This window comes from Pongo abelii, chromosome X (assembly GCF_028885655.2).
Source record: "Pongo abelii isolate AG06213 chromosome X, NHGRI_mPonAbe1-v2.0_pri, whole genome shotgun sequence".
NCBI lineage: Eukaryota > Metazoa > Chordata > Mammalia > Primates > Hominidae > Pongo > Pongo abelii.
Genome location: NC_072008.2, coordinates 78300050 through 78322379, shown reverse-complemented (window position 1 = coordinate 78322379; position 22330 = coordinate 78300050). Strand labels below are relative to the sequence as shown.

Sequence of the window (22330 nt, the reverse complement as noted above, 5' to 3'; positions counted from 1 at the left end):
AGATTCATAAGTGTTTCTGGTCTCTACCTTCTCAAACTACAAAATAGGGGTAGCAATTCTTTCATATCTTGTCAGGATATTGGATCTAATAATATAATAGGTGTAAAATTGCATTGAAATATATAAAAATATTACACATATATAAGGCATTATTAAGATTATCAGTAGAAGCTTCAAACTCACTAACCAGAAGGGTAAGGGAGCTGGAAAACAAGAAAAATTAGGCTGCATTCCTAGGTGGTCATTACCCACTGATTGGTGTTTAGGGAGCTGTATGCACCTTCAGTAGCATAATCAGATACAAAATGCAAAGAAAGGGATGCTTTGAGTTTGGACCTATCACTAGAGACCAAGGAATATCATCCTAAATAGCTAGGGGTTCACATCAGCATCCACAATATCCTTGCTATGTATCTTTGGAAAGTGACTTGATTGCTCACATTTCAGTTTCCCTATCAGTAAAATAGGGCAATTGATACCCTCCTTATAAATGTGTTGTGAAGAATATAATTCCAAGAGGTTGGATCAAAAATGGAAAGGTTTTTTTTCCCTTAAATCTTTTCAGAACTAAATGACGTGACTTCAGGAGCAGCCAGGGGAAGTAAAACCTCTTTCTGAGATTTTCATAAGGAAAGGGAGGATACATTTCTTACTCCCAACTCAAAGACAGATAGTTGTGCTCAAAATTCTAATTTTCTTTAGAACAATGAAAGTACATCTTGAAAAGAAAAGTTGAACCCTGATGGCTTTTATGCTTTAATCAAGCTTTCCTTTAAACCATCTCAATTCAAAAGAACTCACAGCCTAGTCTTTGGCCACTACAATAGGCAAACAGTATGCTGGACTCACACTAAAAGCTCTAGGCAACCTGGATCACTGCAACCCCTTTTCTTAGTCAAGCTGTGTGTTTTTAACCTGTAAACTGCAGCTCCTTTGATTATAAACCAATAAACTGCATTGACATGACATAATGTGGGTAAAATTGAACAGGTTGAAAGGTGATGGCAGGTACGGGTTACATACCAGTTCACTGTCTTGTGCTTACGCAAGTCTGACTGGAATGGGAATGGAGAGACAGAAGAGGGGATGGAGTTTACTCTATGAGTTGGAGATGTGCCTTACTCAACCAAGCTGGCCTATTTTGTTTTAGTCTGATTTCATTGTTTTGACAAGATTTTAAAATGACACTGCAGGTTGAAAGTTCTGAGATAATTGATGCCAGACAAGTATGATTGAGGGCCAAAATTGTCTTTTTTATTGGTTATTCTTATTAAGCAGTGACAATGGAATCAGAATCACCTTCTGATGATTTTTAAAACATTTATCTTGTTATAAAAATTCTGATAGCTTTTGAATTAAACACTTGGAAAGGTAGCTAAAGATGGATAAACCTCGGTTTATCTTCTTCTCACTCCTTAAAGATAGCATAAAAGAAAACACCTAGCATCAAATAACAAACAGGAGTACACATACACAAATGTGCTTTCTGGCAAAATTGTATTTTACAGTCTATTCATAAGCAAATTTCTGAAATTGTGAACAGAGTTGGAAGGGCCTGTGATTCTAGCTTTTAATTATATACCTTACCACTAAGCTTCCTGAGTGACTGACATATAGCACAGCCCATGACAGGAGTTTTCTGGGGATAGTTTCTAAAAGTAAGAGTCCCCTAAATTATCTTCAACCCATTGTGCATCCATCTGTTCCAAATGCTGCCTTACAGGGAATTACACACTGCTCCAACTACCCTGCAGATAGCTTAGAGACCCAAAAGGCACCACTAAAAAAAGGGCACTTTAAATTTCTCTTTGCTTTCTTTCATTCGGAGACTATAACCTGCTGTATCTCAATAGGTTGAAATCCACGAACAGCAGATGGTGTGGTGAAAAAAGTGTTAGGTAGTTCCCCAGGGCTGATGGAGCCAGAGTCACTTTGCACCGAGCCTCCACTATTCTCAAACTGGGAGATTTTCTTTTTGATCATCTTTCTCTCCTTGGCTCTGCGATTCTGAAACCAGATTTTCACCTGAAACACAATGGGGCAACATACTGAATGCAGTTAACTTAGTGATTTCTGATATTGTACAGAGACTTTAGCATTTACAATGCCCTTTCATATGCGTCACTTCATTTGAGCCTCACAATGACCTTGTGAAGTATGCCCACTTAACAGGTTAGAAAAAAATCTTGAGACTTAGAGAGGGCAAGTACCTTGCATGAAACGAAACTGAGATCCAAGTCAAGGGCTACTAACTCTGAATGCAATAATCTTAATATTATACCTTACCCACCTCCTCTATTGCACAGGTAGAAATAAATAATGCTGGAATGACAGAAGGTGAGGTGTGCTAAGAGAGAAAGATTTAAATAGCAAAGGTAATTATAATCAACCATTTCTATGTTTTATTAATATTTCACTAAAGATAAATGTCCTATTAGTATAATATTAATAAAATAAAATAGAAAATTTATCTTCCTATTAGTAAAGTATACTATTACTAATAGGAAGTTTGTCTTCCTATTAGTAAAATATTAATGAAACATAAATGAGAGAACAAGGGTGATGAAATATTTTATATCTCTTGCTGGAGATAGAAGAGAGCGATATCAATGTGCCTTCACAGGTGGTTGAAATGCAAGCTACTTGGGATAAGGCAGTGCATTAAGGGACTTTACAATTCTAGAATTCTGATTCTATTGAAATGGACTATATGGGACATGTTGGATATACTTCTGGTGTACCTGTCTCTCAGAAAGGCCCAGGTTAACTGCCAGCTCTGATTTTCTCTGGATGGTGATATATCGATTGCAATGGAATTCCTTTTCCAGCTCCAATCTTTGATGATCAGTGTAAACTACACGATACTTTTCTTTTGTCCTGGTTTTCCCTGTTAGGAGAGAAAGCATTGCATTTAATCTTTTTCTGCTTCTTGGAGATTGTTTTAGTTAAAGAAATCATAGACACTCTTCCCACCCTCATCTTTGCTTTAAAATATAAAATAAGTATATTTTTGAATCACATATTCATAAAAGTCAATTTCTCCATTAAATACATTCTCATCTGTGGCTATGATAGCAATATCTCTGTCTACCATCTATAGACATAGACATATATCTATATATCTATATCTCTCTTTATATATAAACCAACATCTCTTTAATTCATGTTTCTCCTAAAATGATTGGTCAAATCACAATCATCCCATCTTGACCTATTTTTATAGCAGAGCGTTGAAAATGCTTAAACACTTTAACCCATGGTGTTTATTACCTTCCCACTTACATATGTGATTAGCATTGGCAGTAATAGCAACTGTCCACTATACAGGCACTTCCCATTACATTTTATGCAGTCTTTTCATACTGTTCCTATTAAACCTCTTACCTACCTTCTTGAATTATGCAGAACATGTCTTATCTCCATTTTACAGATAAGAAACATGAAGCTCAGTTAAGGTAAATGACTTTGTGTTAGAGAATTGAGGAGCGGGGACCCAAACACGTATCTTTGACTCTTATTTAAGTATGCTAACTAAATGTTATTCCAAGTTCAAATATGCTGGGACGCATAATAATGGCCCAAGAGTGGAAAACACTTGTGGGATCCTGACACTATAGTTACATAACTTCCTAGAGTTTGGTTTGAATAGTAATTTAAAAAGAAAACATTAATTGCCATTTAGCAGATTATGTTTCAGAAAACCCCATTATCTATTAGAAAAAAAAAGTTTTTATGTGGGAGTCTTAATTTTTATTACCAAGTGGATAGTGAATGGGGGAAGGAGGAGGTGTTGACTTAAGCAGAATAAAGTGAGTATTCCATGCCCTTTGAAAGGATATACAAACATTTGCTTTGTGTTACAACATTTAACTAATTCCCCATGCCCTCCTTCGAATAGAGCTTTATTCCTCCTTTCAAATTTTCCAAAGATAGTTAGGAAGTTCCCTTTTCTTTTTAATTTCTCTACCCTCCTCCAGGATCTTCCTCCTTTTCTCTACGGCTTTTAAATACTCCTTCTGATCTTCCCTGGTTGTTTTTTATGTGATTTTTTGGGGGCGATCTGTAGGACAAAGATGCCTTTAAAGTGGTTCCCTAAACTCCACTGAGGTGTTAAGATACAGCACAGGCCTAACAAAAGAGTTACATAGCATCAGATCCCATTCTGAACCCTCTTTACATTCAGGAACACCAGCCAATTGGTTCAGAATTTACAAGCCCTAAACAAACGTCAGACACCCTTTCATCTCCAGAAAAAGAAAAAAAAAAAGGACACCAGTGAAGAAATAAATTATAGATAAGTTATATATTTTAAGATTAACCTAAATGGCTAAAAAATTAACTGAACAAAATCTCCTTTCCCCACTCTTAGAAAAGGAAAACTATGTGGTCCAGTTGGTTAACCTACCTTAAACTCCTAAATTTTGAGCTGGTTTTCTGAATCTAAGCAAAAACCTGGAAACCGTAAGTCTGCCTTTTGGCATGTTGCAAAGACAGAATGCATATTTAGAGAAAAAAATGAAAACTTGGAGATTTAATTTATTTCTAGAACATTGAATCTTGAGATCGAAATGTATCTTTGAAATCATGTTTTCTAAAACCCTTCTTAATCTTACAGTTGCTGAGTGTTTAAATTATAACTTGAGGCAGACTGGTTAAAAATTTGACTTGTCTTTATCCCTGTTTTATGCTCTTTGATAATCAATAAACATAGCCAGACATCAATAACTCTGGAAAGGTTGTAGTCCTTCCCCACCCCCATTGGTCATAAATTCTCCTCTTGCAGTTTCTTCTGAGGACAATAAAGTCAAGACCAGGCCCCTTTATTTGCCATAAAAATCCTACCCTTTCCGGCAATATAACCCCTGAAGAAAGGAGGGATAAGGAAGAGCCTGGCTGCATATCAAAGCCATGTGAAGTGTTAAAAGGAGTCTGTTGCCAAAATCTGACAGATAAGACCTAAAACTCCAAGAAGATGTAGCTCAGGGGAAAAAACTGACTGCACAGTTTACAAACAGAAATAAATTTGAATTTCCTGGTGCTCCTTTTGTGTCCCGCTCCTCAAATTGTCTCTCCCAATCCCATTGCCTCTTCTTCTTAAATGATGAAACCAGATAAAATGATGAAACCAGAATAGATGATGAAGGGGATTTGGACATTTTCTGGTAAAGCATATGTCCATATTCCCATACCCAAGCACCAAAAAAATAGCACTAACAGAACTAACTTTTATTGTTCAAGCTGTTCTCTTCTTCCAGAGACTATGACATTTCTGAGGGTGATGGGCTCCATTTTCAGCCGTTATTGAGTTTATTTAGGAAATTAATACTATCTAAGATGTATTTGCCTTCTCCTCAAAGAGTCAGAAAAAATTCTGTAGTTAAAGATGGATGGAGTCCTTCCCATCCTCCTAACCACATTATCTCCTCAGAATTCACAAGCAAATGTCACAATATATAATAACTTATCAGCCTAAATAAAATTAAAATGGTGTTCATTTGAAAGACTGGCTGCAAAAGTGCTGCTAGGCAGAAAGTCCCTCTCCAAACATAGAGGTGATGATGATGGGAGTGAATGTAAAGATTATGAAAATGAATATTTTTCTGTAGGGAGTACTGTCTAATGGACTCCACTGTGAGGACTTTTCATCTTATGGTAATATTTCACTGTTTTTAGCTAAAAATTGCTTCCAAATTCATTTTTAAAAAGTTGTCCCATGAAATGAGCAAAAGCAAGGAAGACAATGATAACTCTCAAGAATTATTAAGCAACTAATTTTATGAAGTGTCCTTATTGAATAATGCCTTTTAAGCATAAATTCCTTCATGTTGTCCAGTGGCTTAAAACAATCAATCAGAATCAGAATCAATCACAATTACTTCCTTCTCTCCCCCTCTTTTCCACTTCTAACAGAAAAGCCTCTCTCCAGCCTGCTTAGGTTATCACCTTGCCAATGTTTAAAATGTGAAAGTGCATGAAAATATTAAACTTTCCGTAGAAACTTTTCTGTCATATTCCCTTTTGCATAATATTTAAGGTTAGATATGTATAGAAATAGACCACTTAGAGAACTAAGTAGAAATAAACATGTCTTCTTTTTAAATCAGATCACTTAGGGAACAGTCATTTACTCTATGCGTCAGTCTCCTTGCTCTCATTAGAAAATAACATGCTATAATGGTCGCTATGAAATGTTTTCTGATTGTCCACTAATACATGCGTTTTTTCTTTTTTTACATTTATTTAAGACATTTTTCAGTAACGGAAAGAACTTTCATTTGACTACCTTAATCAAGGGTTACTTCCATATTGAAGTTCATCTTTTCCTCTCAGTCATAAACCATACGTTGTCCCACAGTACTACAGAGTGAAGTGGAAAATTTAGGAGGATCTGACTCATTCATTCATTAAACAAATATTTAAGACCCACTATGCACTAAGCATATAAATGGGTGCATTTTGGTCCTGAGTGGGTGGCCTAGTGAGGTGATCAGCTTAATTTTTTCCATGGGGTTTATAATCTGATGTCCCTTGAAAGGGTTTCAGTGGATCCATATATCTCCTAAAATTATGTAACAAATTACTTGTGTTTGTGTGTGTGCTGCTGTGCCTTTGTGCATTTTTCTAGGGAGATAACCAAAGTTTTTCATCATATTGCTGCTATTCATCAAATTGCTGCTAAATATGCACCTTAGACTATAAGAATACACCAAAGGGGTTATTTTCATTTATAAGACATTAAAATGAAACAAAGTTTTAATTTAATGAAGCCTCATCTATAGAATAGGCTGCCAATAATCGAAATGGTTCCAATATCGTTCAATTTTAAACTTCTCATAGAAATTGGATAGAAAATCTTGTGAAGGTGCCATTGTAAAGTCAGGTTTGAGGGTTTAGCTAATAATGAAGATGCAAGAGACTAAAGAGCCCGTTTCGAAACCTTTCCTGGCATTAGAATTGCCCAAGAGAGAGACTCAGGCTAATAAAAGCAAATGTAAATGGAAGACCTTTAAGCAGATAAAACTGTCATATTTTTCCTCATAAATAGAAAATTCAAGGCTGGAGATAATTTCTTTTATCTCATCCATTTCCTCTCTTGTTCTCTATTGCAAACAGCACCCCAGTGACTTTCCTCTTAATGTGTTTCAAAACATAATCCTAGACTGCGAGCAACTACTTTTCTAGCTTTTGTGTCTTTTGCCGATTGTTAGGGTTTAGTGAGTGGATGTTAATTACAATCCCGAGATTAGATGTAATAAAAACTCTGGGAGTGCCTCACCCTAACCTCTTTTTCTATTCTACTTAGTCGACAGACTCACTCATATTTTTTTAAAATGCAGATTTACTTGCAAACGCTTTAAAGCCAAGTATTTCAACTCTACTTTTACCTTGGGATCGCTACTCTAGTGAGGTTCTAATACACAGAACTTCCTTTTCCTGGCTAAAAGTTCTCCTAATGGTAAAAATGGGTCACTTCCCACCCTCCTGTCTTTGCTTTTGGGAGGAAAGACAAAGTGCGGAACTGAGAACAGCAGCATAATCATTGCGGACAAATGCTATTGAAATGCCATTTCCTCCCCAGAGGGATGAAAATACTCAGTGTCGATTTTTACTAATTTTCTCTAATGACAGCGAGCGAGGGTTGGAATAATAAGAATGTAATAAAAGAACAACAGTTGAAAACAAACATTCCTCCCCCCGCCCCGGTCTAAAATTAAAGTGGAACGGCCACTTCCCTCGCCCTGGCTCCCAGCAGTCGACCACTGACTTGCTGGTTAGGCTGTGATCGGGATCGCTTTGACTTCTCTCGCGCTGCCGCAGACCTACATTCATTCAGCCCCTACTCCTGAGAGACGCCTGCGTTGACAGTTACGAGGGCTTTAGCCATTTATTAGTGCTGGAGCTGATTTCGTTTGCGTGCCAGGCGTGTGTGAGGGTTAGGTACCGTATTATGTGCCAGGTCAGTGCTGTAGCCTTCTCGCCTGCCTCAACACTTCGGTTAGAAGAAAGGACGTTGTAAGACGGCAATGGATTTTAGGCCAATTTGCCTCTGCCAACTTGTAGGAAGGAAGCTGGAGCTTCTCTGAGAGGCCAGGGTGAAGAGATTGCTTTGCCGTCGGGGACTTCGTGGCTAAACTGGAGGGTCCGTTGCCAGCCAAGCACTGTGAACCTAAATTGAGCATCACCAGCTTTGGGGGCGGGGAGGGGGGAGACAGCCCGCTCAGATGGGTAAGGGTTTGGAAATGGAACAGTCAAGCAGCAGTGCCTGAACAACGGGACACCACAGCTGCCCTCTGGCTTCATTCACCCGTTGAGCTTTCTCATGCATCTCTTTTCCCATGTGGGCAACTACAGGGTTGCATCCTGATCCTTGCGGCTCAACATACCCATTGTCCACTCACTCGCTTTCTTCATGGAGCAGCGAAAGGCGAAAATCACCTCTAGGGTAGGTTTAGTCCCAATCGCTGCACTCAGTGAGTGAGTTTTGAGCCCAGGCGAACGCGAGGGAGATGCCTAATAGGCCAGCCAGCCATACAGGGGTCTCCTCAGCTAAGCCCTCTTGGGAGAGGCCTGAGAAGTACGAGGGCAGGCCGACCAAGAGAAGTAGCGGAGAAGCGAAGGAAGGAAAAGTGTGTGGGCATTGGAATTGATTACTCACCCGTCACCTGCACGGTCTTGCGCATCCATGCATAGGGGCTGTGGCGGCTCCTGCTGGGGGAACTGGCGTTGGCGGCGCCTGCGTCCGTCGGGACAAGCGACCCGCCAGCCGGGCCTGGTAGGCTGCTGCTGCTAGTTCCACCGCCCGCAGGGCCCAAGTTGCTGTAGTCGATCGAGCAGAAAGCGGCGGGGCTAGAGGTCATGTCGTTCACCGGCACTGTGCCCATTGTACTAGACGGCCCAGGATACACGCTCCAGTCTTCTCGCGGGGGACTGTAGGGTGAGCCCCAGACTCCCAGAGACGGCCAGTGAGGATCCATGCTGGGCATATGAGGATACCCCACATAGTGCGAGAAAGCCGGTGCCGCAGCGAAATTGGAGGCTGGCATCGGACTTCCACCGCCCCCTGTGCCGCCTGTTCCAGTTGTGCCGTCGCCCCCAGGGCTCCTGAGAGTGCCCGGGTACATGCCTGCTTCTTTCTCCAAAAGGCAGCTTCCGTACATCGTGTCTTGGGTAGAAGGCGCTCCCTAAGCCATCTTGAGGTCCCTGTAAGGCCGCAACTCGACTTTGAGAAGCAGCAGAGAATAAACTTATCAGTACGTAGTTGTGCCGCAAGCTCTTTTGCACCCTTCAGACTACTCCATCCCACGTTTCCTACGAGGGTATCCAGGTGACTGGCAGCCCTGTATAGATAGGCCACCAATGGCTGGGCTGACGTCAAGGGGCTTCAGGCTTTTACATAGCATTTGCATTCAAATGAAGGGCCATTTCACTTTCACAGGAACTTGTTCACCCACTCCCCAAGCTCCCAGGCCTTTCTGTCTCATCTTTCTTGATTCTGTCCATCTGGTCCCCATAGCGTCAGTATTGTGCTTTTGGGGACAGGAACTCCTCCAGGGGTTTCTGACCAGCTCCCCTCAAAGTCAGATAGAGACCTGCAGAAACCGGGCAAAGTTCCGCTCTCTAGGATTCAGTCCTTACACCGCGGCCTCCTCCCTTTCACCAATCTTCCCGTGTCCAACCTGCATCTGCAGTCTCCTTCTGCCCAAATTCCCTCGCAGGGGTTTACTGCATGGCACTGGCCCAGGGTGCCAACGAAAAGAGCTTTCCCTTACTCTCCTTACTCGCTCCATCAAGAGGACGCCTTTGTTTCCAAGGGCAAAGATTCATTTCACAACTCTCTGTTGAGCGTCTACTGTGTGCCAGGTACTGTGTAGGCATGGGGATACAGCAGTGAATAAAAGACAAAAATTCTTGCTCTGCCTTCCTAAGATTAAACTGTAGTGGATGGCAGGCTGAATTAATAGACTATTCTACAAATACAAACAAATTAAAGAAAGATGACTAACGTAGGTTATGAAAAATGGTAGGAGAGAGAGAGAGAGAACCATGTAGATAATAAACTTTCCTATTTTCCTGTCAATCCACTACTCTCAGGTGTCTCCTGCCAGGTATGGCTTCCGTCCGAAATCCAGTGCCTCAAGGGGCCAGAACTCTTGCAGTCTCAAATCCATGGCAGCTGCAGCAAACTAAAAATTTTCTTTGTAAAACTCCAATTGTTGAAAAAGACATAGACTTGCTAGTAGATGCCAATGAAATCAGTATCTTGCCTCAAGAAACCAGGTCACCTCTTGTGTTCCTCCTCTCCACCCAGCGCCCCCAAGACCTACCACAGCCTTTACTCCAGGCTGCTTCCTACTCAGGAAATGTGCTCCTACACAAAATCCAACATAACCTGGCAACCCCACCCCCATTTAGCTAATCCCTCTATGGCTTTGGGAAAGTCACTTAACCTCTCTGAGTTTCACGGGTTTTCCCTTTTAAAAATAGAGAACCTAATGGTATCCACCTTACAAGCAGGATTTCCTCAGATAATGCAAGCAAACTGCTTAACTTAGTGCTTGGCACACAGTATGGGACCACTGTATTCACTCAACAAATATTTATTGAGTACTTAGTGCTGTTCTATGTATGGAGACATCAGTGGTGAGCAGATAAAGCCTCCGGCTTTATTAAGCATATATCATAGTGGGGAGAAACACTGATAAGTAATTAAATATTATGGTATATCAGACAGTAATCTACTCTATGGAGAAAAAAAAGCAGGGAAAGAATATATGGAATGCTGGGAGGTGGATGTCGCAATTTTAAATGTGATAGTCTAGGATGACTTCACAGAGAATTGACATTTAAGCAAAATATGAAAGAGTTAATGGAGTGAGGTAAGAGGACAGAGAATTCAGAAGAAAGAAACAAGTGAAAAGAGAATGTTCATCTTCTGTTGGAGAAAGTGCAAGGAAGACAGTGTAGCTAAAGACTAGATGAGGTCTAAAAGCTGAAGGGAAATAGGCCATTGCAAAAATTCTAGTTTTTGCTTTGAGATAGGGAGACATTGTAGGGTTTAGAGCAGAGGAGTGACATGATTTGAGTTAAATTTTGAATGGCTCTCACTGGCCATTGGATCAAAAATAGACTGTAAGTAGACAGAATCAGGCAGATTAAAAAAAAAAGACTATTGCAATAATACAGGTGAATGGCAGTGTGGGTGGAGATAAGTGGTTGGATTCGGTATATATTTTGAAACTTGTTTCAGAGAAGAAGGAAAATGAGTAATTGATCAGAAAAGACCAATTAAAGTCTGGTGCTGGGGAGAAGGGACTAAGAGGCAGGAAAGTAGCATACCTATTGGCACTTTTTACACTTTTTGCACATTTTTTTATCTTCACAACAGCCCCATGAGTTATTGTCATTCCCATTTTAGAGATGTAGAAACTGAGGCTCAGAGACATGGCATGACTATTTCAATGCACATGGCTGGTGTGTGGTAAAGCTAGGTTCAAATTCTGGGTCACCCTGACTGCAAAGCATGTGTTCTTCAATTGGTACCAGGCCAAATACACAACATCAGCATTTAGAACTGGGGCTTAGCTTCTATTTTCTTTCTTTGCTCAGGCTTTCAGGCCTGGCATTCAAGTCTTCACAATATAGATCCAATTACCTTGCATTATTCTTTCACCTATTCAATTCTGAAGCAAACTATACTATCTGATATTTGAAAAAATATGTCAGAGTGGAAGCACATGGAGGATCTTTAGAAGTTAACAGATTAGGAAACTGATGGCTTAAGAGAGGAAGGTAATCTTTAAGGAAGTGAACCCAGGTCCGTTGACTACCAGGTCAGCACTCTTTCCACTAAAATGAAAGTATCTTTGCATATGCAATTCCTTCGACTAGTCTGTTTCTCTCCGCAATCTTCTAATTGTGGAAAGAAAAAAAAGTGTTTAAAATCTCCTGATTTTTCTTTAAGAGATGTAGTCTCACTTGTCACCCAGGCTGGAGTACAGTGGCACTATCATAGCTCACTATAGCCTCGAACTCCTGGGATGAAGCAATCCTTCCACCTCAGCCTTCTGAGTAGCTGGGACTACAGGCACATTGCCAACTTACCCAGCTGTCTCTATTCTTCAAGGTTCAGTTGAAATGTGCCCTTCTCGCTAAAGCCCTATGTAGTGATGCTCCTCTCAGAAAACCCTCTTCCTCTTCTGTGAATCCCATTATCAATTCCCCTTCCCAATGGACTGATGCAGACTATTTTTGTCTACCTTAGAGTTATTTGAGATCTTATCTGAATCTTCTGAAATTTGAGCACCTTGAAGGGGTATGGGGAAGTATGTTTGAACCCATTAGAATAAAGCTCCCTTGTACATGGTAGGGTCTTGGGAAATATTTGTGTACTGAATCAGTAAATGACCTTGGAACTGTAGATTGGAAATCACTATTTGATCCAGCTCCAGGGATGTCTGGAAGAGAAGTGAGTAAGAACATTGCCCAGTGCTTGACAGAACTTGGCTTCAGGTTTCCTCTGGTTTTTGTTTGTGTGGTGATGGGGAGGAACAGACAGGGAGGTTTAGTCTAGTTTATTGAATGGAACTTTTGATTTATTTCTTAACCTGAAGATCAACCAGAGAGGTGGCTTCTCTGCAGCAATCTTACTGCCACTAGGGAGTAATCTCTTAGTTTTTCTCAGACTTAGAGAGGCAGGTATCAAACAGGGCATCTGTTGGACTCTGGGCTGACTCCCACTGATCAGATTTGTTCTAAGGCTTGAGGGAGATAACGAATGTGAATTGTGTAAAGAATGAGGTCCACCTGTGATGAACTATGGAGCTCTGGATAAACCTTTTCTTTAGCAGCCTTAAAGCTTTGGGAGAATCCAAGTGTCTGGTAAATATTCTCTAAGCCTGGTCTGGCCTCTCAGTTCTGTGATAGTAGCCAAAGGCTACTCTCCACCCTACTACACCCCTCCCTAACCCTTTTCCACTACCCTGGCTCAGATTCAGGCCTGATCTGGGTCTCTGTGCTATGGAACTTGGCTCCAGTCATCAATCATTGGGCCTTCCTACTACTGGGAGGGAGATGAGGAATGCAGAGTTTAAGTTCTTTTTTGTTTATATGGTAACTGAAGCTTAGAGTAGGGCAGGGTCTTACCCAAGGCAGACACTATTAGGTGATGTGTGGAACTGCTATCTAAACCCAAGCGTGGCTGACTGTAGACCTCTGCAAGGCACTCCACCTCTCTCAGCCTCAGTTTCCAACACACAATAAATGGGGCAGACAATAGAGACCATTCTATAGGGATGTTGGGAGGATTAAGTGCACCAGTAGTGTGCTCAGTAAATAGCCATTATTATTGTCATCTGGAGAGTGGCTGGGACTTCACAGGTTATGGGCCTACTATGCCTCTTCTGGTCCACATCCATGCATGGAAAATGCTTAGCAATTGGAGTGAAGGCCCAGAGCAATTTAACATGCTGCTTGTTGCCTCTCCATTCAAGCTTTACACTCTGGGCTCTGAACATAGCCCCCATTCACTCACTCACTCCTATCTCCCTCCTCAATCCCTTTGGAACTTTAGCAACATCAGTGCTTGGGTTTCTGGAAGGAGGGAAGCCTCAAGCCCTTTCCATCCACCTTCCTGATCACTGTGATGGGCTTATGCACTTCCAGGACTAGACACTCTGGGAAATGAGCAACACTAGGCTCTGGGCCTTCCCTAAAGCATCACAGTTGAGGCAGGACCTAGGTATGTTTTGGAGAAAAATTAAGATTCTTTTGTGGGAACATGAGTAGTTAGGGCAAGTACCAACTGGAGTGGTGGAGGACCAGGGCTCTATACCCACCCTGTCACCGGATCTAGCTGCCTGGCTCTGGATTAGGGTAAAAAGAATAAGAAAGGCCCAGGGCTCTGAGATGAAGACCAAAGGACAAAGCAGTGAAGAAACAGGCTTCTTTGGCATCCAAGGATGGCTCAACTCTGGGAAAGAGGTATATATAAGGAGGCAAGTAGGGCTCAATGACTAATGCCGAGAACCCAGACTTGGAAGGGATGTGTAGGGGAGGGATTTTGCAGAAGAGAGAGAGAAAAGAAAGATAGGCCAATGCAGAATGGGGGGACAGTGTAAACTCAACACTCTAGCCATGGTAGGAGAGTCTTAAACTAAGTCTGAGAGGATGAAGGAGGCCAATTCTCTCTCTAAAATAAAAATATAAGTGCAAGTCCTGGCTGTCTGCTTGAAGAAAGAAAACCAGAAGTCTAGTTCACAGAGCAGGCACTTTAGGCTAGAGCCTGTGCTGGGTCCTTGCTTGTGCAAACTCCCGTCAGGCTCACTATAATCAGAGGGAGTAGATAGGATCAGCCTTATTTTACAGAGGTGAAGAATACAGAACTAAACCCAGTAATGGGATCAGTTGTAATGTCATTTTTGTCATTTCTTATTGTCTTACTTTGAGCTCCCTGTTTTCTTTGTTAAAATATTTAAATTTTTTTCTTGAGATTTCTTCTTTGTCTTATGTGTTATTTTAAAGTGTATTGGTTAATCTCCAAGTATTTTGGGGCTTTCTACATAACTTTCTGTTATTGATTTCTAGTTTAATTCCATTGTAGTGAAAGCAGATGTTGTATGATTTCTATTCTTTTAAATTTTTTAAGTTGTGTTTTTTAGGTTAGAATGTCATCTATGTTGATTAATGTTTCATGTGAACTTAAGAAGAATGTGTATTCTTCTGTTGTTGGATGCAGTGGTCTACAGTGTCAATTATATTTAGTTGCTTGTGATACTGAGTTCAACTGCATCCTTAATAACTTTCTGCACGGTAGATCTGTCCATTTCTGACAGAGGGGTATTAATGTCTTCAAAAAATATAACAGTGGATTCGTCCATTTCTCTTTGACTTTCTGTAAGTTTTTACCTCATGCATTTTGATGTTCTCTTTTTAAGTGTGTACACATTATGAAATGTTATTTCTTCATGTGTCTTTTGGCTGCATAAATATCTTCCTTTGAGAAGTGTCTGTTCATATCCTTCGCCCACTTTTTGATGGGGTTGTTTGTTTTTTTCTTGTACATTTGTTTGAGTTCATTGTAGATTCTGGATATTAACCCTTTGTCAGGTGAGAAGATTGCAAAATTTTTCTCCCATTCTATAGGTTGCCTGTTCACTCTGATGGTAGTTTCTTTTGCTGTGCAGAAGCTCTTTAGTTTAATTAGATCCCATTTGTCAATTTTGGCTTTTGTTCCCATTGCTTTTGGTGTTTTAGACATGAAGCCCTTGCCCATGCCTATGTCCTGAATGGTATTGCCTAGGTTTTCTTCTAGGGTTTTTATGGTTTTAGGTCTAATACTTAAGTCTTTAATCCATCTTGAATTAATTTTTGTATAAGGTTTAAGGAAGGGATCCAGTTTCAGCTTAAAATGCTCATCATCACTGGCCATCAGAGAAATGCAAATCAAAACCACAATGAGATACCATCTCACACCAGTTGGAATGGCGATCATTAAAAAGTCAGGAAACAACAGGTGCTGGAGAAGATGTGGAGAAATAGGAACACTTTTACATTGTTGGTGGGACTGTAAACTAGTTGAACCATTGTGGAGGTCGATGTGGCAATTCCTCAGGGATCTAGAACTAGAAATACCATTTGACCTAGCCATCCCATTACTGGGTATATACCCAAAGGATTATAAAACATGCTGCTATAAAGACACATGCACACGTATGTTTATTGTGGCACTATTCACAATAGCAAAGACTTGGAACCAAGCCAATGTCCAATAAGGATAGACTGGATTAAGAAAATGTGGCACATATACACCATGGAATACTATGCAGCCATAAAAAATGATGAGTTCATGTCCTTTGTAGGGACATGGATGAAGCTGGAAACCATCATTCTCTGCAAACTATCACAATGACAAAAAAACAAACACCGCATGTTCTCACTGATAGGTGGGAATTGAACAATGAGAACACATGGACAGAGGATGGGGAACATCACACACCAGGGCCTGTTGTGGGGTGGGGGGAGGGGAGAGGGATAACATTAGGAGATATACCTAATGTTAAATGATGAGTTAATGGGTGCAGCACACCAACATGGCACATGTATACATATGTAACAAACCTGCACATTGTGCACATGTACCCTAAAACTTAAAGTATAATTAAAAAAAGCAATTGTTGCTTTTATAATCATTATCATCAAGCAAAAATAATAGCCCATATAAAATAATTAACCTATTTACTACCTTATCTTAAATATATTAAGAAACTACAAGATGGCATTAATACTATCCTAATCTGCTCCACTTAACAAGTTGATATTTAAGATGCTTCAATTTTCAAGTATCACTACCCACTGTACATTTAGAAAACCTACTTGTAAAAATCTATTTTATTTAATTTCTTAGAAAACTACTAGCTCAAAGAAAACCTACTTTGTGAATGCTATTTGACTTGCTACCTCATTTTCTCGTCTTTACAACAATTAGTTAATATTGGTCTGAAAAAGAGCATAATGCAAAGTGAAAGAATTATTATAATCTCAAGACAAGAAAACAAGTTTATATTACAAAAGTAAGCAATACTCAAGATCAGTTACTTTTAAGCATATAGCACATTGTAGTCATAATTAGCTCACCATCAGTTAGAAATATATGTACACATTTTTCAAAATAAGTCTTTTAAATATAGTCTTGCACGTATCTTTCTAGCTTAAGAATTTGAAATAGCAATTAAGTATGAACCTTAAATCACTCATGTTTATAACTAGAAGAGCAAGTCCCAAGGATGTAAATCTCACCCAATGAGACAAGGGATGCTGAATGTATTATTAATTGCTAAGTAATCTCTTAATTTTAGAATGTAGCACCCAATGCTAGCAAATAAATAATGTGATTTATGAGCCTGCACTCTCATGCTGCTTTACTAGAGTTCAATAAACACATGCAGATCCAAAAAAACACAAAAAACAAAAAGCAAGCTAAATGTTATTTCTTGTTGGAGCACTGACTTCTTTATCAGTATGTAATAACCCTTTTTATTCCTGATAACTTTCCTTTCTCTAAAGTTGGCTGTGTCTGAAATTAATATAGCTACTTCAACTTTCTGTTGTGTTTGCATGCCATGTCTTTCTCCACCCATTTACTTTAAGTTTATATATGTCTTTATATTTAACGTGGGCTTCTTGTAGACAACATACAGTTGGGTATTTTTGGATCCACTTTAACTATATGTGTCTTTTAATTGGTGTATTTAGACCATGGGGGCAGTTTAAAGTGGTTGTTGATATAGTCGGATTAATATATACAATATTTGTTATGTTTTCTATATGTTACCTTTGTGTTTTTTCATATTTTTGTCTTTCACACTGCTATGGTCTGTGTTTCCCCAGAATTGATATGTAGAAGTCTTAACTCCTGAGGTGATGGTATGACAAAGGGGAGCCTTTGGGAAGTGATTAAGTCATGAGGACTCCACTTTCATGTACAGAATTAGTGACCTTATGAAGGAAGCCTGAAGGAGCTTGGTCACCCATTCTGCCATGTGAGGACACAGCTACAAAATGTCATCTATGAGGAAATAGACCTTACCAGACACTAAATTTGCCAGGGCCTTGATCTTAGATTTGCAGCCTCCAAAACTGAGCAATAAATTTGTGTTGTTTATAAGTTTCCCAGTCTAAGGTATTTTGTTATAGTGGCCTGAAAAAATGAAGAACATACTTTTGCTGACTTTTTGTGGTTTTAATTAGGCTTTTAATATAATTTCAACTTATCTCATTTCTTAGCACATCAATTGATATGGTTTGCCTGTGTCCCCACCCAAATCTCAGCTTGAATTGTAATAATTCCCACCTGTCAAGGGCAGGGCCTGGTGGAGATAACTAAATCATGGGAAGTTTCCCCATACTTTTCTCACGGTAGTGAATAAGCCCCATGAGATCTGATAGTTTTCTAAATGGGAGTTCCCCTGCACAAGCTCCCTCTTGCCTGCTGCCATGTAATATGTGTCTTACTTCCCCTTCATCTTCCAGTATGTTTGTGAGGCCTCCCCAGCCATGTGGCACTGTGAATCATTTAAACCTCTTACCTTTATAAGTTACCCAGTCTTGGGTATGTCTTTATTAACCATGTGAGAACAGGCTAATACAGTAAATTTGTATTGGGAGTGGGGTGCTGCTGTAAAGACACCTAAAAATGTGGAAGCAACTTTGGAACTGGGTAACAGGCAGGCGTTGGGCCAGTTTGGAGCCTCAGAAGAAGCCAGAAAAATGTGGGAAAGTTTGGAATTTCCTAGATACTTTTTTATTGGTTTTGACCAATTTGGATAGTGATATGAACAGTAAAGTCCAGGCTGAGGTAGTCTCAGCTGGAGATGAGGAACTTGTCAGGAACTGGAGCAAAGATGACTCTTGCTATGTTTTAGCAAAGAGACTGGTGATATTTTGTCCCTGCCCTAGAGATTTGTGAAATTTTGAACTTGAGAGAGATGATATAGAGTATCTGGAAGAAAAAATTTCCAAGCAGCAAAGTGCTCAAGAGGAAGGAGAGCATAAAAATTTGAAAAATTTGCAGACCTAATGATGCAGTAGAAAAGAAAAATCCATTTTCTGGGGAGAAATTCAAGCCATCAGCAGAAATTTGCATAAGTAACGAGGAGCCAAAGGCTAACTGCCAAGACAATGGGGAAAATGTCTCCAGGGCATGTCAGAGACCTTTGCATCAGCCCCTCCCATCATAAGCTTGGAGGCCTAGGAGGGAAAAATGGTTTCCTGGGGTGGGTCCAGGGCCCCAGTGCTGTGTGCAGTCTTGAGATTGGTGGCCTGCATCCCAGCTGCTCCAGCCTTGGCAAAAAGGGGACAGGGTACAGCTCAGGCTGTGGTCTCAGAGGGTGTAAGCCTTGAGACTTGGCAGCTTCCATGTGGTGTTGAGCCTATGCATGAACAGAAGTCAAGAACTGAGGTTCAAGAACCTCTGCTTATATTTCAGATGATGTATGGAAATACCTGGATTTCCAGACAGAAGTTTGCTGCAGGGGTGGAGCCCTCATGGATTACCTCTGCTAAGGCAGTGCAGAAGGCATATGTGGACTTGAAGCCCCCACACATAGTCCCCACTGAGGCACTGCATAGTGGAGCTGTGAGAAGAGGGCCACTATCCTTCAGACTCCAGAATGGTAGATCCACCAACAGCTTGCACTGTGCACCTGGAAAAGCCACAGACTCAATGTCAGCCCATGAAAGCAGCTGGGAGGGGAGCTGTATCCTGCAAAGCCACAGGATGGAGCTGCCCAAGACCATGGGAACCCACGTCTTGCATCAGCATGACCTGCATGTGAGACATGGAGTCAAAGGAGATCATTTTGGAGCTTTAAGATTTGACTGCCCTTTGGATTTCAGAAAGGCCTGTGGCCACTTCATTTTGACCAATTTCTCTCATTTAGAACAAGTGTATTTACCCAATGCCTGTACCCCCATTGTATCTAGGAAGTAACTAGCTTGCTTTTGATTTTACAGGCTTATAGGCAGAAGAGACTTGCCTTGTCTCAGATGAGACTTCGGACCGTGGACTTTTAATTTAATGCTGAAATGAGTTAAGACTTTAGAGGACTGTTGGGAGGACATGATTGGTTTTGAAATGTGAGGATGTAAGATTTGTGAGGGGACAGGGGTGGAATGCTACAGTTTGGCTGTGTCCCCACTCAAATCTCATTTTGAATTGTAATAATATCCACGTGTCAAGGGTGGGGCAAAGTGGTGATAATTGAATCATGTGAGGCAATTTTGTCCATACTGTTCTCATGGTACAGAATAAGTCTCATGAGATCTAATGGTTTTATTAATGGGAGTTCCCTTGCATAAACTCTCTCTTGCCTGCTGCCATGTAAGACATCTCTTGCTTCATTTTTGCATTCCACCATGATTGTGAGGTCTCCCCAGCCATGTGGAACTGTGAGTCAATTAAACCTCTTTTCTTTATAAATTACCCAGTCTTGGGTGTGTCTTTACTAGCAGCATGAGAACAGACTAATACATCAATTATATATTTTTTCTACTTCATTTAGGTGTCTCTTTATTTTGCAATATACATTTACAACTAATCCAAGTTCACTTTTAAATAACATTATACTGCTTCACAGTTAGTACAAGTACATTATAATAACAAAATATTTTCTATTCTTTCTTTCTGAACTTTCTATTATAGCTGTAATTAACTTCTCTTATATATAAGCACACACACACACACAGTTGCTATTTCTATTTTGGACAAACTATTTTCTGTTAGATCAATGAAGATAAAAATATAAATTTTTTATTTTACCTTCACTTATTCCTTTTCTAATATTCTTTCTTTCTTTAAATACATCCAAGTTTCTGAACAAATATTTCTTTCATTATTCCTGAGGAGCTTCTTTTAACTTTATGAGACCATTCTTCTGGTGACACGTGTTCTCAGTTCTTGTTTGTCTGACAAAATGTTTATTTCGCCTTCACTTTTGAAAGATAATTTCATAGGATACAGAAGTTTAAGATGCTGGATTTCTTTTCTCATTATACTTTACATATTTCATTCTAATTTATTTTTGCTTCTTTGCAAGTAAGCCATTTTTTAAACTTCTGTATCTTTTTTAAACTTCTTACATATTTTCTTTATCTTTGATTTTCTGCAGTTTAAATATGATAAGACTAAGTGTAGCTTTTTCTTTTTTTCCTTTTTTTTTTGGAATCATCCTGGTTGATTCTCTTAGTGTCCTGAATGTTGTTAAGTGTTTAGCATTAATTTCAGAAAATTCTCAGTCACTTCAAATTTTTTTTTTCTCTTTCTTCTCCTTATGGTGTTCCCAGTAGGCACAGTTACATCTTTTATTGTCCCACTATTCATAGATATTCTGTTCCTTTTTCAAATATTTTTCCCTTTTTGCTTTTCAGTTTTGGAAGATTTTATTGTCATATCCCCAAGCTGAGAGATTTTTTTTCTCCCCCATGTCCAGCCTGCTGATGAGATAATCAAAAGCATTTTTTATTTCTGTTGTGTACCATATTTTGATTTATAGTATTTATTTACTCATTTGAAAATTTGATTAAAATATAATTCACTGTTCAAAAATAACAACAATGTTTTTTGGTAGTTATAAATTATATAGACATAAAATGTATGACCACAATAGCACAAAAGATAGAAAGCATAAAAAGATGTACATTGTTGTATGGTCTTAGACATGAAGTAGTATAATATTATTTGAAGGTAGGCTGTAATAGAATAAATACACATATGCAAAACCAGAAACCAAAAAAAAAACTCTCCAAATAAGTGCAGCTAAAAAAATTCAAATATGGGAAGATAAAATGGAATGCTGCAAAAGCAAATCAAGTAATTCAAACGAAGTCAGAAAAGAAAAACAGAACAACAAATAACAATGAAAAGAACAAATGTTACATGTAGAAAACACAGCAAGATGATAAACTTAATCTAACAATATAGAAAATTAAGCATAAATGGTTCATATAGTCAAGCAAAAACAAAGACCAACTTTCTGCTGTCTACAAAAACTCATTTAAATATAGAAGCACAGACAGGTTAAAACTAAAAGGATAGAAAAAGATACGATTGCAAACACTTATCAAATAAAGTGCAGTGCCTATATTAATATTAAAAAATAGACTTCAGGTGGATTCAAGATGGCTGAATAGGAACATCTCCAGTCTACAGCTCCCAGCGTGAGCGATGCAGAAGATGGGTGATTTCTGCATTTCCAACTGAGGTACCAGGTTCATGTCACAGGGAATGCTGGACAGTGGGTGCAGGACAGTGGGTGCAGTATACTGTGTGTGAGCTGAAGCAGGGCAAGGCATTGCCTCACCTGGGAAGTGCAAGGGGTCAGGGAATTCCCTTTCCTAGTCAAAGAAAGGGGTGACAGATAACACCTGGAAAATCGGGTCACTCCCACCCTAATACTGCGTTTTTCCAATGGGCTTAACAAATGGCACACCAGGAGATTATATCCCACATCTGGCTCAGAGGGTCCTACACCCACTGGGCCTCAATCATTGCTAGCACAGCAGTCTGAGATCAAACTGCAAGGCAGGAGCAAGGCTGGGGGAGGGGCGCCCGCTGTTGCCCAGGCTTGAGTAGGTAAACAAAGTGGCCAGGAAGCTCGAACTTGGTGGAGCCCACCACAGCTCAAGGAGGCCTGCCTGCCTCTGTAGGCTCCACCTCTGGGGGCAGGGCACAGACAAACAAAAGACAGCAATAACCTCTGCAGACTTATATTTCCCTCTCTGACAGCTTTGAAGAGAGTAGTGGTTCTCCCAGCACACAGCTTGAGATCTGAGAATG

General features: G+C 39.9%; 1 protein-coding gene across 1 annotated transcript; it reads right to left on the bottom strand.

The window, feature by feature from the left end:
• Nucleotides 1–1232: 1232 nt before the first annotated feature.
• CDX4 (caudal type homeobox 4) lies at nucleotides 1233–9359 on the bottom strand. The gene is made up of 3 exons (XM_002831809.3): nucleotides 8657–9359; nucleotides 2742–2887; nucleotides 1233–2025 (listed from the first exon to the last, which is right to left on the bottom strand). Exons 1-3 carry the CDS (start codon nucleotides 9156–9158, stop codon nucleotides 1819–1821), a joined length of 855 nt encoding a protein of 284 aa, XP_002831855.2. The 5' UTR covers nucleotides 9159–9359; the 3' UTR covers nucleotides 1233–1818.
• Between the last annotated feature and the right edge of the window lie 12971 nt (nucleotides 9360–22330).